This window comes from Penaeus japonicus, unplaced genomic scaffold, assembly GCF_977035675.1.
Source record: "Penaeus japonicus unplaced genomic scaffold, GWHDUDI00000001_assembly GWHDUDI00000042, whole genome shotgun sequence".
In the NCBI taxonomy this organism is placed as follows: domain Eukaryota; kingdom Metazoa; phylum Arthropoda; class Malacostraca; order Decapoda; family Penaeidae; genus Penaeus; species Penaeus japonicus.
Genome location: NW_028234444.1, coordinates 11,798,344 through 11,812,503, shown reverse-complemented (window position 1 = coordinate 11,812,503; position 14,160 = coordinate 11,798,344). Strand labels below are relative to the sequence as shown.

Genomic DNA, 14,160 nt, shown 5'->3' with positions numbered 1-14,160 from the left:
TCTCTCTCTCTCTCTCCTCTCGCCCTCTCTCTCTCTCTCTCTCTCTCTCTCTTCTCTCTCTCTCTCTTCTCTCTCTCTCTCTTCTCTCTCTCTCTCTCTCTCTCTCTCTCTCTCTCTCTCTCTCTCTCTCTCTCTCTCTCTCTCTCTCTCTCTCTCTCTCTCTCTCTCTCTTTCTTTTCTCATTCTTCTCTTCTCTTCTGATCTCTCACTCTTTCTTTCTTTTCTTTCAGAAGATATAGATCTTTAAGAAATTTAGTCCCTGTATTTTAAAAGTTAACTGATCATCATGATACAGTGCAACCGTAAAGTTGATTGATGCACGTATTCCCCATTGAAAAAGGACCTAATGGCTACTTCAAAAGTATGGCCTTAAGAAGAAAGAAAATTGAGAAACTTTTACCTACTTGAATATTGTTGCTATTCTCTTTTATTTTCTGTCATCCTCCAACAAAAAAATAAGTAGGTAGATCAATGGTTTATCTAGAAAGTTCATAATACATTTATATTGTAATTTTGTTTTAAGATCTCACAATTCCAAAATTTATACTGCATTCAAATTTTCAAGAAATCTCTTATTCAACTCCTTGACTGACTGCAGGTTGCCATTATCTTTCTAATTAAAGAGACAAAATGAGCTATGCTAATTAAGAAATACCTGCTTGTGCATGCTGTGATGGATAGCAAAATTTACACATAGTTTTTTTTTTCTTTTTTTTCCCTCTGCTGTGATTTAGTAGTGATATTTTTATTCATTTGTGAAAAAGTTAGATTCTTTTTCTTATACAATGCAAAGGAGGGCTTGTTTGATGGCTTGCAAAAGTTCCACACTTGCAAATATGCATCAAACAAGCCCTTCTGGAGGAAGGTAAGGTATGGTTGGTAATATATATGTGTGACTTTGAAAATCCTTGACTTTGAATCCCTCTCTCTCTCTTTGTTCACTCCTGTCCCACCTTTTTTTCTTGGTACCCTTTTCCTCTGCATTCTTAAATTCTGCCCCCCTCCCCCCCTCCCCCTCCCAAACTCTCCTATATCCCCCTGTTGCCTTTCCTCCCAGTAACCCCACCTCCTTATTCCCCTTCCCCTTGGATTCCATTTCTACTTCCGTTTCCCTGGCCTCCTAGTACAACTACCGAGTCAGTAACAACATCATCCACTTACTGAGGTAGTGGAGCCAGTACTGTAGCTTGGTCATGTTCAGTAGAATCATATCATGTCACAGACTTTACCATTGACTAATGTGCATGTTTTGCTGACTTGAGTGCACGTACTCATGCCTCACAAAGATTTTTTTTCCCTTAATATTTCTGTAAGGTTAAAGTATACAGGCACCACTTAAAAGCAATATAATTCAAGTGAACATGTTAATTGTTACCATGAAGTATGTCTCACTTCTCCCTTTTATGTTGTTTACTATTAACTTCTATCTTCTTAGCTTCATAGATTAAAAAGGGATTATAGAAAAAAAGAAAAAGAAAAATATTAATAGCTTTTTTCATAAATTTACAAGCATCCTCCTCCATTCTAAAATTGATTTCTCTAAGTATCCTTTGGGTACATAAATAGAAAATTTAATGAGGAAGTCCTCTCACTTTCCAGATGATGTGATTCCTCCTTCTCTACTTGTCCAGCATTTTCATATAATTTTGCTTAATATTGTTAAAGAAGAAGACAAACTCATCTAGTAACACTTTTAATAAAGGGAAAAAAATTCTCCTCAGGAACAGGAAATACCAATGCAGATGGAACCTACAAACCATCATTCCTCACTGACCAAGAGCTGAAGCATTTAATCCTGGAAGCTGCGGACGGCTTCCTCTTCGTCGTAGCCTGTGACACGGGTCGGATTATCTATGCCTCGGACTCTGTCACTCCAGTCCTCAACCAGCCACAGGTGAGTTATGTTTTCCTTTCTGTTTTTTTTAAGATGAGGAAATGGGTTGTTTATCAGTATGGAAGTGTAACATCAATAGTATGTGCTATTCTGAGGCTAAATTAGGAAAAATAGATGATTAGTTTGTGTGTGTTTTTTGGCTTGATGCTATAATTATGATATATCATGATTATTTTTATTAGGGAGACCTGTGATAGTTTCAATATATTACCTTTTATGCTACTTTGATATTTTTTGCTATGTTAACTTGTCCCTGTACCCTTCAAGGGAGGGCTTTGTGGCTTTAGTAAAGAGACTGTAACAATTGAGTTTTATGTACATGTGATATTAGACTATATAATTTTAGAAGAGAGTTCTGATAATATCCCCCTTTGCAGAGTGATTGGTTTGGATCAAGCGTCTATGAACACGTACACCCAGAAGACGTGGAAAAAGTAAGAGAGCAGTTGAGTACCCAAGAGCCAGCCAACCAGGGACGTATTCTCGATCTCAAAACTGGAACTGTCAAGAAAGAAGGCCATCAGTGTAAGTATATGTGTGATTGAGAACTTGATATCAATTGGGATTAAGGCTTTGCAGGTAGAACTAGATCAAGATATAGACAGATAAGTATCATTAGACCATTTAATGTCATTCCAGTATGTATACTTTACTACAGGGTGACTATTACTGCTGTCTTTTAATGATGGTATATATGTTTAGACATTACAAGCTTGAATAGCAACATTATTATATTGCCAAGTGAAGAAATTATTGAGATTTGTTGATGTCATGGCTTTCTAACAAGGGCCTAGAACCTTGTGAGAGAGCTGCTTGAATTTTAGTATTTGACTCTGTCAGTATCATATTTGTGATGGATTTTCAAACAAAATTTTCAATAAACTTTTTTTCATGGAGTATTCAGTTCTGCCTAAGGGTTACTTTGGGAACAAATGAAGGAGTGTGGTTGTTGACAAGTTTGACTGGTATTATTTTAGACAAAAGTAGTGTGAAGACCATTGATTGCTCATAGAACATGTGTCATCAGTCAGGAAGCTGATTTTAATATCCATCCTCTTCTACAGCATCAATGAGACTGTGCATGGGCTCCAGACGTGGCTTCATCTGTCGCATGAAAGTTGGAGCAGTTACCCCGGAGAACATGAACTCTGGCCACCTAAACCGGCTGCGTCAGAGAAATTCCTTAGGCCCTGCAACCGATGGACACAATTATGCTGTAGTCCATTGCACAGGGTACATCAAGAACTGGCCTCCAACAGGCGTGCAGGTACAGGGGCTAAATCTTGCAGTAGTTTTTAGACAGACAGTTTGGAAATTTTTTCTTTCTTGACTGTTATGATAGAATAGATACCTTTATTTTACTATAATTTTCTCTTTTTTTTCCCAAGCATTAAACATGTGAGGAAGAAATGCAACTAAAAAAACATAACTGTAAAATGATGATATATTTCTCATTACTGTGTTAAAGCATATTTATTGATATTTGTAAGGAATTAAGAGGTGATTCAAATGTCTTTCAGTAGAATGATTATTTCCATCATAATGTAGACTCGGATTCTCCATTATTCCCACAAGTCTTGATTTTATGAAGAATCCAGCCATTTTGAATGTAAAAGTAAACACCACATTTGGTAAAGTTAGGAAGTTAAAGAAAATGATTTATTTGATTATTGACAGAATAAATGCACATAACTCTGACTCCCACAGATGGACCGAGCTGAAGAGGAGGCTCATGGATCCTCCCACTGCTGCCTTGTTGCCATTGGCCGTCTGCAGGTTACCTCGGCACCAAACACCTCAGATCTCATGGGCTCAAACTCGCAAAATGGTTAGTCATCTGTTTGTAAAGGGTGACAAGTTAATTCATGGATTTGTATGGAATAAGGTCACAAATGGGGATAAAATGAAATTTGGATTGCTTTATATACTTGTAGTCTCCTATAGAGGATTAAGTTATTGTGTATTTCAGAATTTTTGTTTAAGTTGATGAATTAAAGCTCTTACATTTTTTATTATATTGATTTTTAATATCTGGAGTCTTTTCCAAATCATTGTTTTTCAAAACTTAATAATTATATTGTCTCATTGAGAATAAAAAGGGTTGCATGGACTTATTTTTATTTTACTCTTTATTGAACGTCACTTCATCCTTGGCTATTACATTTTTTCGTAATTTGAAGGTCTTGTAAAAGGAAGTGGAAATGGGTTTATACTATATAGTGTCTTATTATCCATATCAATAGACTCTGTAAAAGAATTACACTTCCATAAGAAGGGATTATTCACTTTGGGGAAGAAAGGAAATAAGGTTTTTTGGTATTCATATGCATTGAAAGACAGGATGAGTGCAAAGCATCATTATGTTGTATTTCAATTGGAAAATTAGCAAGGCAGTCTAAATTCTCATTCTGGTCCTTTATATAATCATCATTTCGTGTAGACGAAAGTGTATATAACACTGTGCTTGCAAGACTTGTAAGACTTGTCTAAGTTCTTGTTTATCAATTTATATGTTTTTCTCTTTCTTTGCCACAGAGTTCATTTCTCGTCACGCAATGGACGGCAAGTTCACCTTCGTCGACCAGCGGGTTATGACGGTCCTGGGTTACTCCCCACAAGAGTTGTTAGCCAAGCCATGCTTCGACTTCTTCCACCCGGAGGATCAAACGCACATGAAGGAGAGCTTCGATCAGGGTGAGCACAGAAATGAGTGGATGAGCTCAAAGCAAGAGTTAATGGTCAAGAAAAAGAAAAAAAACATTGTTCTGTATATAGGAATAGGGGGGTAGGGGTTATGTGTTCTATTTCTTTTCTTGTTTATAGATAGGGTACAAAGGACTTTTAACTTGGCAGCATTTGTTGCAAGTGATTAATATTGATTTTCATGTTGTTCTTGTTTATTATTTTGGGACTGGTTGTAGGTGATTCTCTAAATACATATGATATTTTCTTGCAGTATTAAAACTGAAGGGTCAAGTGATGTCAGTCATGTACCGCTTCCGTGGAAAGAACCGAGAGTGGGTGTGGCTGAGGACCGCTGCCTTCGCATTCCTCAACCCATACACAGATGACATTGAGTACATTGTGTGTACAAATAATGCAGCAAAGTAAGTGATACTGATTCCTTTTTTTATATTCACAGGATTGAAGAACTGTGGACTATTTTCAATGAATCAGGTTGAGAAAATAAAGAACATTGATTGAATTAGTTGCTTACAAGCAGTAGTTTCAAGTACTAGTAAATAGAAACATCTCTAACCTCTTTTATCCCTCTTCAGAACTGTCCAAGGAGGTGGCGAAATGAGTGCCAACACAGAGCACCAGGAAGTCAGTTCGGTCAGCAGCCAGTACGGCACTCACCAGCCAGGCTTGGAGTACTCCTTACAGCGGCAGAGAGAACTGTACCCGCACATGGTCCAGTCACACATTCACAGTACGTTTTTGCTTATTCCGTGTAAAGATGAGAAAATTGGTCTTTTTGGATGTCCTTTTTTCATTGGCTTCTTAACCTAGGTGTTGTCTGATTTTTTAAGTATTTGTGTCGGGGATGGTTAAAGGTGTTGGTTTTGGTGTGTGATAGAGTTCGGGTAAATAGTCAAATGGTAATTTAGAACAAGTCATCTGGAGAATGTCAGCCTTTTTATTTTTCTACTTCCTCATCATCTTTTTGTGGACTCATCCCTTTTATTTTCAACACATATTCCAAAAGATAACAAAAAATACCAAACATTGCTTTTTTTTAGTCATAGAATAGGATATTTTTTTGTGTGAAACATCAAAAGCTATATATTTTGTGTCTAATGGACGTCCCAAGAACTGGGGCCCAAATCATGCGAGCTGAAGATTAAAACTTAACCCGTTCATCTTCAGGCACTGATCTTCCTGATGAGGGAACCTACCAAATAAGTATGTTGAAGTCTGTATATCACAATATATATATATATATATCCATAAAAAAAAGATATTTATGTTGAAGAAAAAGAATCAAACACTTGTAGAGCTTTTAATCAACAAGAGATGATATAGAGACTCACTCTCATGTCAGCCAAGTTTCATAGTTGTGTAATTCTATTAGATGTAAAGCTTCTTCACCGGAAAAAACATAGCACTCTATTTTAAGGAACCTGTAGATGCCAAGCTGTTTTGATAAAGGTTTCTGTTTACATGCTGTTTCTGTCTTTCTTACTCTGACATTATTCACATACCTATTTCTATTCACATACACTTACTTTCTCTCCTCCTATTCCCTCTCTTCCTTTCTCCCCCTCTGCTTTTTGCACCCCCCCCCCCTCTCTCTCTCTCTCTCTCTCTCCCCTCCCTCTCTCTCTCTCTCTCTCTCTCTCTCTCTCTCTCTCTCTCTCTCTCTCTCTCTCTCTCTCTCTCTCTCTCTCTCTCTCTCTCTCTCTCTCTCTCTCCTCCTCCTCCTCCTCCTCCTCCTCCTCCTCCTCCTCCCTTCCTCCATCTCACCCCTTTCTTCCCCCTCCTCTCCCTCTCACTGACTTGCTCACCCTGGTAGATGAGATTATTATGATTTGTCTGTATTTTTGTTCTGTTTGTTTTTGGTGATTTATTTAATTTTGTAGTGAAGATTTCCTGTATACCAATTGGCACTTACTTTTATAAGGACATTTATGATAGTGTACTTGTAAGGGTTTGAATAATTCATATTGAATCTCCTCTTTATACGAATTATTTAAATGATTGTTTGTTTTCTTTTTTTAATTCATTATTGATTTTTTAAACTTCTCAAGTAATAAAGTTTTCCAAAAGTTTCATAAACTGAAAATTATCTTTATGTAGTCACGTTTTTAAGGCTGATAATAATAATAATAATCCTAGCAGTTTTTAATCATTTGTTTTTCTCATGAATGCTTTGTTATTTTTCATCTTATGTCCTAATAGGAACCTCAGTCTTTATATACGTTTTTGCATCAGCTCAAATAACATTTCCCCCCTTTTCTCATCCTCTTCAACACCAGGTTCTGGGAGACCTAGTAGCACCCAGGGTGTGTACAGTGGTTACGAGGCTGGGGCCTCACCCTTGGCCGGCTACTCCCCGAGCACTCCTCAGGCCACACCACTCACCTCCCAGTCCTCCTCCAGCCTTCCACGCAACACAAAGTCGTCCTCGCCTCCATCTACAGCACAGGCAACTGCTTGGTCAAATCCACACATCAGACAGGTAGTCATTTTGTGTTGTGTTGTGTTCTTCATTTATATATATATGTGCGTGTGCATGTGTATGGGCATGCAGATGTGTTTTGTTTTAGATTATTACTTTTGCCTTATTCCTCCGGATATAAAAACTTGACTAAAAGCAGTTCTGGTTTGAAAATTTACCATATGCATATAGATTTAGATATATTAAGATTTTATTTTATTGTGATAAAGTATTGATGATTTTTTTCAGTAAGCAGTAAAGTATTTCTCTTTGTACATTAAGGGTCACATGAACTTAAAAATTTTAAAGCGCTTGATACACAAATAGAAAGGTATCTATATATTTTTTCACGTTTAAAAAACATCTCTCAAGATACAAAATCTCCATCCCAGTTTTCAATGTATACAAGAAAAAAAGGGAAAAGAGATGTGCTACTTCTAGCATTTACTGAATTCTCCCTTGTGTATTTCAGAGTGGTGACGGGTACCCCTACAACAGCAACATGAGCCCGTCCCGCTCCCCCTCCACCCCCTCGTACACTCCCCGTTCCCTGCCGTCATACACTCCAGCTGCTGGCTCCTCAGGTGGGTACTCCTTAAGGTGGTGCTGTTTACACTGAGCCTATTATGAGGGGCTCATAGGATGCGATGAGTTGATTTATTAATTTTTCACTTGTTTCATTTTTTATTTAAATATTTACTTGATGTTACTATTAAGAATGGTTTATTTGACATAATGTTGTTTAGGACAAGCAATATGAGTTCATATATATATATTATTTTTCTTTTTATGATGCCTCGGTTAAAGGCTACTTTGGTTGTCTTTCAGGAATGTGGCAGTACCCCAGCATAGGTGCCGAGGGGACGAGTGCTGGCCCGTCCACCAGTTCAGGCCACCCAGGCACTGCCTCAGGCCACCACCCTGGCAGTGGGGCTCCTGGCACCCAGCCAGAGCTCACTGACATGCTGCAAATCCTCGACCAGTCTGGAGCCACGAGCTTTGATGACCTAGGAAACATGTTCAATACAAACTTTGAATGAGGATCCCAGAGTGTAGTGTTGCCCCTCACAAAAGACTCAAGTGCGAGTGCGACAACTGCCGTTGCTACTCGTGAGGTGAATTCGTAAGGGAGAGTCTTGGTATCCAACCACTACAACATTGTTCATTTTTATGTCTCAACAAGTGCCTCAACGACAGTCTGATCAGATTCGGTAATTCCCACATATTTTTTGTAGGTAGGCCTCTTTCTACTTCGCGAAGGTATGACGTCAGAATTGTTTATTTAGTGGAAAGTTCAAATAATACTGGATACTGGAACTCCCCTAACAAAGTAGCTTCCAGATTAGTTGCTGTCAATTGGGACATTGCCTGACGTTCTGTACAGGCAGGATGTATGAGAAAGAGCAAATGTGTTTGGCCTATGCATATGTTATGACGACAGGTAATCATCTGTCGCAATGGGTAAACCATTATTATTGCATCTTTTAAAATGTAATTATTTTTTTTATGCTATTATTATAATGGTTTTATTTTTTTGTTATGCATTTGCACTTACTGAAAAGTTTTCTTTGATACATGCAGTGAAATTTGTAGTGTATCAGTTTTAAAACCAGCATTTATTTGCATAGACAGTATTACCTTCTATAGTGCAACCTTTGGAATATATTCCATGTGTTGTAGTAATAATCAAATTGCATTTAGGCAATGAGTTTTTTTTTTCCCCCTTTTTTTTCCACTTTTATTTCTGCTGGTAATCAAAGTGTTTCGTCCGTGTATAGGTATTATACTTTTATGGTCCCTGAAAGGGAGATGATGATTGAATTATTTTTCCAAGCTGTACTTTATCATAACTTAGGGATTTTCTCTACACTGTATATTTATGCACAATTTAGAGGAGTTAGCCTTCAAGCACATGTCCAGGAATGAAGAAAATGTGAGTGTCTCAATATTTTTTTATGTTTGCTTCTGTGAGCCCATCATTGGAGATTTGAAGAGATTCCTTTGCCATGGATGCAATGTGCATGTATTAATTTTATTTCACTTTTCACCCCCACGCAAACTAAGCGACATCCTCAGTAATCAGAGCAGCAAAGCACACTCTTCATTTGTCAATCCTCGTCTGCCACCGCACAGGGTCTTCCAGGCTTCAAGTTACTGCAAAAACTTCATTTCCTGTTCCTGAAGGTTGAGAGGAACATACACTGTTGGATCTCTTTCTTTCTCTTTTTTAAAATAAATCTGCGACGACCTTGTTGCCGAGGTTGACCGGCAGGTGCGAACAGGGTCATGTGGGGGCGAGTTCATTGCAGGTAGGGTGGTCAGGGTCTTTCACTAATTGTTACTCCTTAGATATACTGTTTTGTTGAACTTGGGGTTTAGGGCACTAACATTCTTCCTCATTACAAGAATGGTGAACAGGAACATAGATGGTCTTTTCATATTTGTAGTTCAGGTGTCTAATATTATGCTCCTTTTAGGTAGATTTTGTGATTGTAAATTTGTCTGTCTTACTACTTTGAAGGTTGAATAACCATTATGCAGTTGTTTTGTTTTTTTCTGTTTATTGGAGCTTTGATGCTATGGATATAGTAGCTCAGTTTGTACAATGACTGTGTAATATATATTTTGTCTTCTTATGATGTCAGTACAAGGTATCTCAGAGCTCTGAGAGCAAGTTTTGCACGGCTGGTGCATTGTCACCAATATCTATTTAATTTTGGACATATCATTCGTGGCTAGAGGGAGAAATGGGCTTATGGCTTGGTACAAAATGGCCCATGGACTGAGACTTGATACATTTTTTTTTCTTTAGTTTTTCTTTTGATATCTGCAGAAATCAAGTGTAGCTAGCTGATTTTTTAGCCAGATAGTGTTGAAAATACATTATAAGCATTCCTCTATTGTAATTTTAGGGTGGTGATAGAGAGATGTGTGCCATGTCTCCATGGGTTTTGTGCCAACAGGCTGCAAGCCTTGAGTATAACCTTGTTGAATACAGGACTAGGTAAAATTGGACAGCAGTCCAACTTCTCAAGAATTAGTGGAAATTTTGGATAATACTTTTTTTTTATGTAAAAAACAAGGTTTGACAGTATCCCTCAAGTCTGTAGTTGTAGAAGAATAAAGACGGATCTGCAGATATCTGCAATTTTGGGTCTTTGTTGTGTGTATGTAATATCAAGCATGATTGTGTATGCTTTGAAAGATTTACTTGTGTACAACTGAAGGTTTATATATATAAGGGAGTCATACCTGTAAATACAAACCAGTACTGTATGCAAGTGTGAAGACCATTTATTTTATTGTACTTTTACTGATAACTAACCAAATTGTTAATATGGGACTGGTATGGATGTACAATGACGTTCACCCAGTGACGTAAATCAAGGAACAGTGGAAGAATGTGAACGAAAAACAAGGAACCAAAACAAAAAGTGTGTTGCTGGTCATATGAGCGCAGCATGGAAGATGTAGTGTGTGTATTAATCAAGGTATTTAATTATGTTTTTAAGCCATGATTTGTGCATCAGGAAACGAGGCACAAGTTGGAATAGCTTTGTCAGTGGCCATATTAATATAAGGGAAGACTGTGTTGTGGGTCCTGTGTGCGGAGCCCAAGGAGCCAGCCATTGGTCCACTCACCATGGAGCTCTGCCAGTGCAATATTTGCTGCAACGCCATGCCATGCAAGTGGTCGTGGCTAACTTTTTTGTCACAATAATCAATTGATTTACTAATTAATTCATTTTTGTACAATCGTAATCCACTTCAAAATACAACTAGAAATACTTCAAGTAATCCTAGCCAGTTTGTATGAACTGGGGAAAAAAAACAAAACAGAAAAGCTGTAGCCCAATACAAGATCTTATTTTCTTGTCCCCTTTGTACGTTAAGTCTTCTTAACTGGGGAAATGTGTGTGGGCTTCATGTGTAGCCGCAAAGGCTGACGTTTCATTACAAAGTCCGGTGAGATTAAAATTGTATTCTTGTCTGCTCCGAAATACCAAACGAGAGATGCTTGTTTACAAACTACATTGATGCCTGGGTGTGTATCAGTAATGTTCATCATTGTATTCTGTAAACCAGTGTGGTGAATTGGTTTGATTACAGACCTAAGAATTATTTTGAATCACTATGTAACACACAGTAAAACATAATTTTTTATATGCATTTGTAAGATGTTGAAACATCACAGACCTTTCACTAATTAATTAATTTTTCATTCTATTGTTTATACTTCTGTATAAAATAAAAGAAGAAACGTTTTCAGTGTTACGAACCTTGACTATGTTGGCAGGACCCGACGGGATGCTCAATTACAGCTGGCTGTCTAGCATACTTTCCCCGAGGACTGGTTGGCGGTCAGGGTTGCTCATTCTCGCCCCTCTGCGCTAGTTGGTCCTGATGATCACCACTCTTTTTAAACTATTTATTTTTAGATATTTTATTACCAGTTGCCACTGCGTGTATTTATTATGGAAATCAGTAGCTTTAAAAAGGATAGATCTGTATGGTAGTTGCAGGAATAGAGATTTTATTACAATTGCTTCCACTGTCATGGATGGAGGTTGGTTGTGGAAGCTTTGTAGGTGTCCAGCACAAGTTACCATTAAATATGTAATCATTTTTACATAAGTTAAAAAATAATAATGTACTGATAAAAGAAAACTGCAATCAAAGTTCGTATGTTAAGTCCCTTGTGTGGGGAAGGGGCTCTTATCTCACATAAAATCGGCCAACAGTCCAGGTTTGGGCTAACATAGTCACAGGTTAGGAATTCACCTGTTCTTCGTATGTAAATCGCTGTCTTCAGTACCATTTTTATATAAGTATGAGTGCAATGTTTTTTAGAACAATTATTTAAGTACATAGACCTAGCAGTATTAGTGTATGCTACCCTCTGTTAACATAGCTTATGTAAAGGAACTGTATTTGCAGATGGAGCGCAGGTGAATTCGCTGAAATGACTGTCCTGTGTGTCTACTCATTATCTAGTACTACTTCTAATAAACTTACACTTATCGGACTTTAAGTATGTAAATTACTGACGTATAAATAAACTTATGTCCGCAGTGTTTTTTTTTTCTTTTCTTACCTTTTTGTGAATAATCACGTTCTTTATGAATCGAAGGATGTCTTCAGTTCTTGGGGTTTTGAGATAAACACAGGTGAACATAATTGATTTATTTCAACTCAGATATCTATCATGTAACAATTGTATTAGACATAGTTAAGCAAAATTAACCCTTTTATCAGCAAAAGAAACAAATAAAATATGAGCCATCAAAAAATCGAAAATGTCACATGCAATTAAAAAAAAGATTCCATGAGAAGCAAGGCCGGTTCGTTTCTAACAGCGCTGTAAGTTAAAACACCACCGGAACTTCTAACAATGTCGGAATTCCTAGCCAGAAATAAGATTGCCGATAGGAACTTTTTCACCAGAACAAAAAAAAAAAAATAAATAAATCCTGTGAAATTCTCATCGATCTCACCATATTTACTGTTGAAGAAAAGACACCACGCCCGTAACGCGGCCCTCAGCTGCAGTAGGGTGTGTCTTGACAGGTGTTCAAGAGCATTCTGCCGCCACGCCCCCTTTTCACCTGTAAGCCGGACGAGTCGACCAAGTTTTAGGACAGCTCGGCCTCATCAGTATAGCATTTTCTTCGTACAGTATACTTCTGTAGAAGAAATTTCATTTTAACAAAAAGAAATTGCTCTCGTAATTGAAAATAATTCAAACCGCCCCCCAACAAGTATATAGCTAGGCTATATACCATTAACATCATGAATCCTTACCTGACCTGCTTAGGAGATCAGCTCCTACGTTATCAGTCCCTGCAACATGAACTATTCTGAATCTGAAGGACTGCAAAACACAAAGCTCATCTTGCCATGTTCATGTACACTAGTGGCTCGTGATCAACTTCTGGGATTAAATTATTTTCTCTTTTCATGCATACTAGTGGCTTATCTACTTCTGGGATTAAATCATTTTCCCTTTAAGTAATGTTTAAATCTTTCAAAACCAAATAAGGTAGCCAGAGACTCCCGTTCTATCGTATAATACTTTTACTTGTAATCCAATAATTTTGTACGTACGTTAGCCACCGGGAATGGAGAATTGGAGCAGTACAGCAAGTCCACAATCTGAAGCGTCTGTTTGAAGTATAAATGGGATAATAGAATCAGGTAATTTGAGAACAGGAAACTGACACACTACTGACTTCAACTTCTCAAACCCTTCAGTCAGTCCACTCGCCCACAACAAAGGTTCCCGTGCTTTCTTCCGTAATAGATCTGATACTGGAGCCGTTAATTCGGATGTCTGATGAATAAACACGCGATAGAAAGAAATCATACCGAGGAACGATCTTAGTGTCTTCTTAGTAGTGGGAGCTGGAATTTCAGATGTTTCTCGTTTATCACAAAATCAAAATATAAAATTTCATTAAACCTAAACCTACATTTTAAGGATCGAACTCTCAAAGCTGTGGCCTCGCAGACGTTCAATTACCTAGATGTAGTTTTCAATCTTAAGCATGAACAAAAATACTTTCAGAATAAAAAGCTTGGTAATCCTATTAGAATGAGCCTCGTAAGTCTAACATCGGTAGCCTAAGCTCTTACTAACCCGAATGGCAGTCTTCAAAATTCCATTAACCCTTTTTGTGTTGACATGCTGTCAGGGGCTTAGATCTTTCAGAGGGTGAATTTGATAGTAAGCCTAGCTTGGAGAAATATACAGCACTATTAAACTTATGGAGATCATCATCTATTTTACAAGCACGTTCAGCATGATAAACTGTAACAGAGCTAAAGCTGGGTCCACACTTGTTGCATTTACACGTATCGTATCATCGTTGCGTATCGCCTGGTGATACGCAACGATGATACGATACGTGTAAATGCAACAAGTGTGGACGCAGCTTAAGAGTTCTATAGCCATTTGATACGAATTATCAGATTTCCGTACCATCATCATGGGGGGACAGTGAGGAAACGATGATAATCTAATGATTCCTTGCTTATATAGTTGATTTCCTCAAAATGTGATTTCAAATGAAAGGGTATTGGATATAAATACATACATACACATATA

At 37.7% G+C, this 14,160-nt stretch overlaps 1 protein-coding gene across 50 annotated transcripts in view; it reads left to right on the top strand.

The window, feature by feature from the left end:
• The window catches only part of tgo (Aryl hydrocarbon receptor nuclear translocator homolog tgo), a 244,559-nt gene extending 232,432 nt beyond the window's left edge, over positions 1-12,127 (top strand). For 21 of the 50 annotated variants that reach the window (XM_043016028.2, XM_086535251.1, XM_043016029.2 and 18 more), the window contains 11 exons: positions 1,722-1,894; positions 2,272-2,419; positions 2,959-3,161; positions 3,602-3,722; positions 4,430-4,588; positions 4,851-5,001; positions 5,173-5,327; positions 5,765-5,800; positions 6,874-7,076; positions 7,528-7,639; positions 7,884-12,127. In XM_043016028.2, the coding sequence (XP_042871962.1) occupies positions 1,722-1,894; positions 2,272-2,419; positions 2,959-3,161; positions 3,602-3,722; positions 4,430-4,588; positions 4,851-5,001; positions 5,173-5,327; positions 5,765-5,800; positions 6,874-7,076; positions 7,528-7,639; positions 7,884-8,095 (1,673 nt within the window). In that variant the 3' untranslated portion in view covers positions 8,096-12,127. The remainder of the gene's footprint in view (positions 1-1,721; positions 1,895-2,271; positions 2,420-2,958; positions 3,162-3,601; positions 3,723-4,429; positions 4,589-4,850; positions 5,002-5,172; positions 5,328-5,764; positions 5,801-6,873; positions 7,077-7,527; positions 7,640-7,883) is intronic. The other 29 variants (XM_086535260.1, XM_086535252.1, XM_086535255.1 and 26 more) reach the window with 3 other exon arrangements.
• The last annotated feature ends 2,033 nt before the right edge of the window (positions 12,128-14,160 follow it).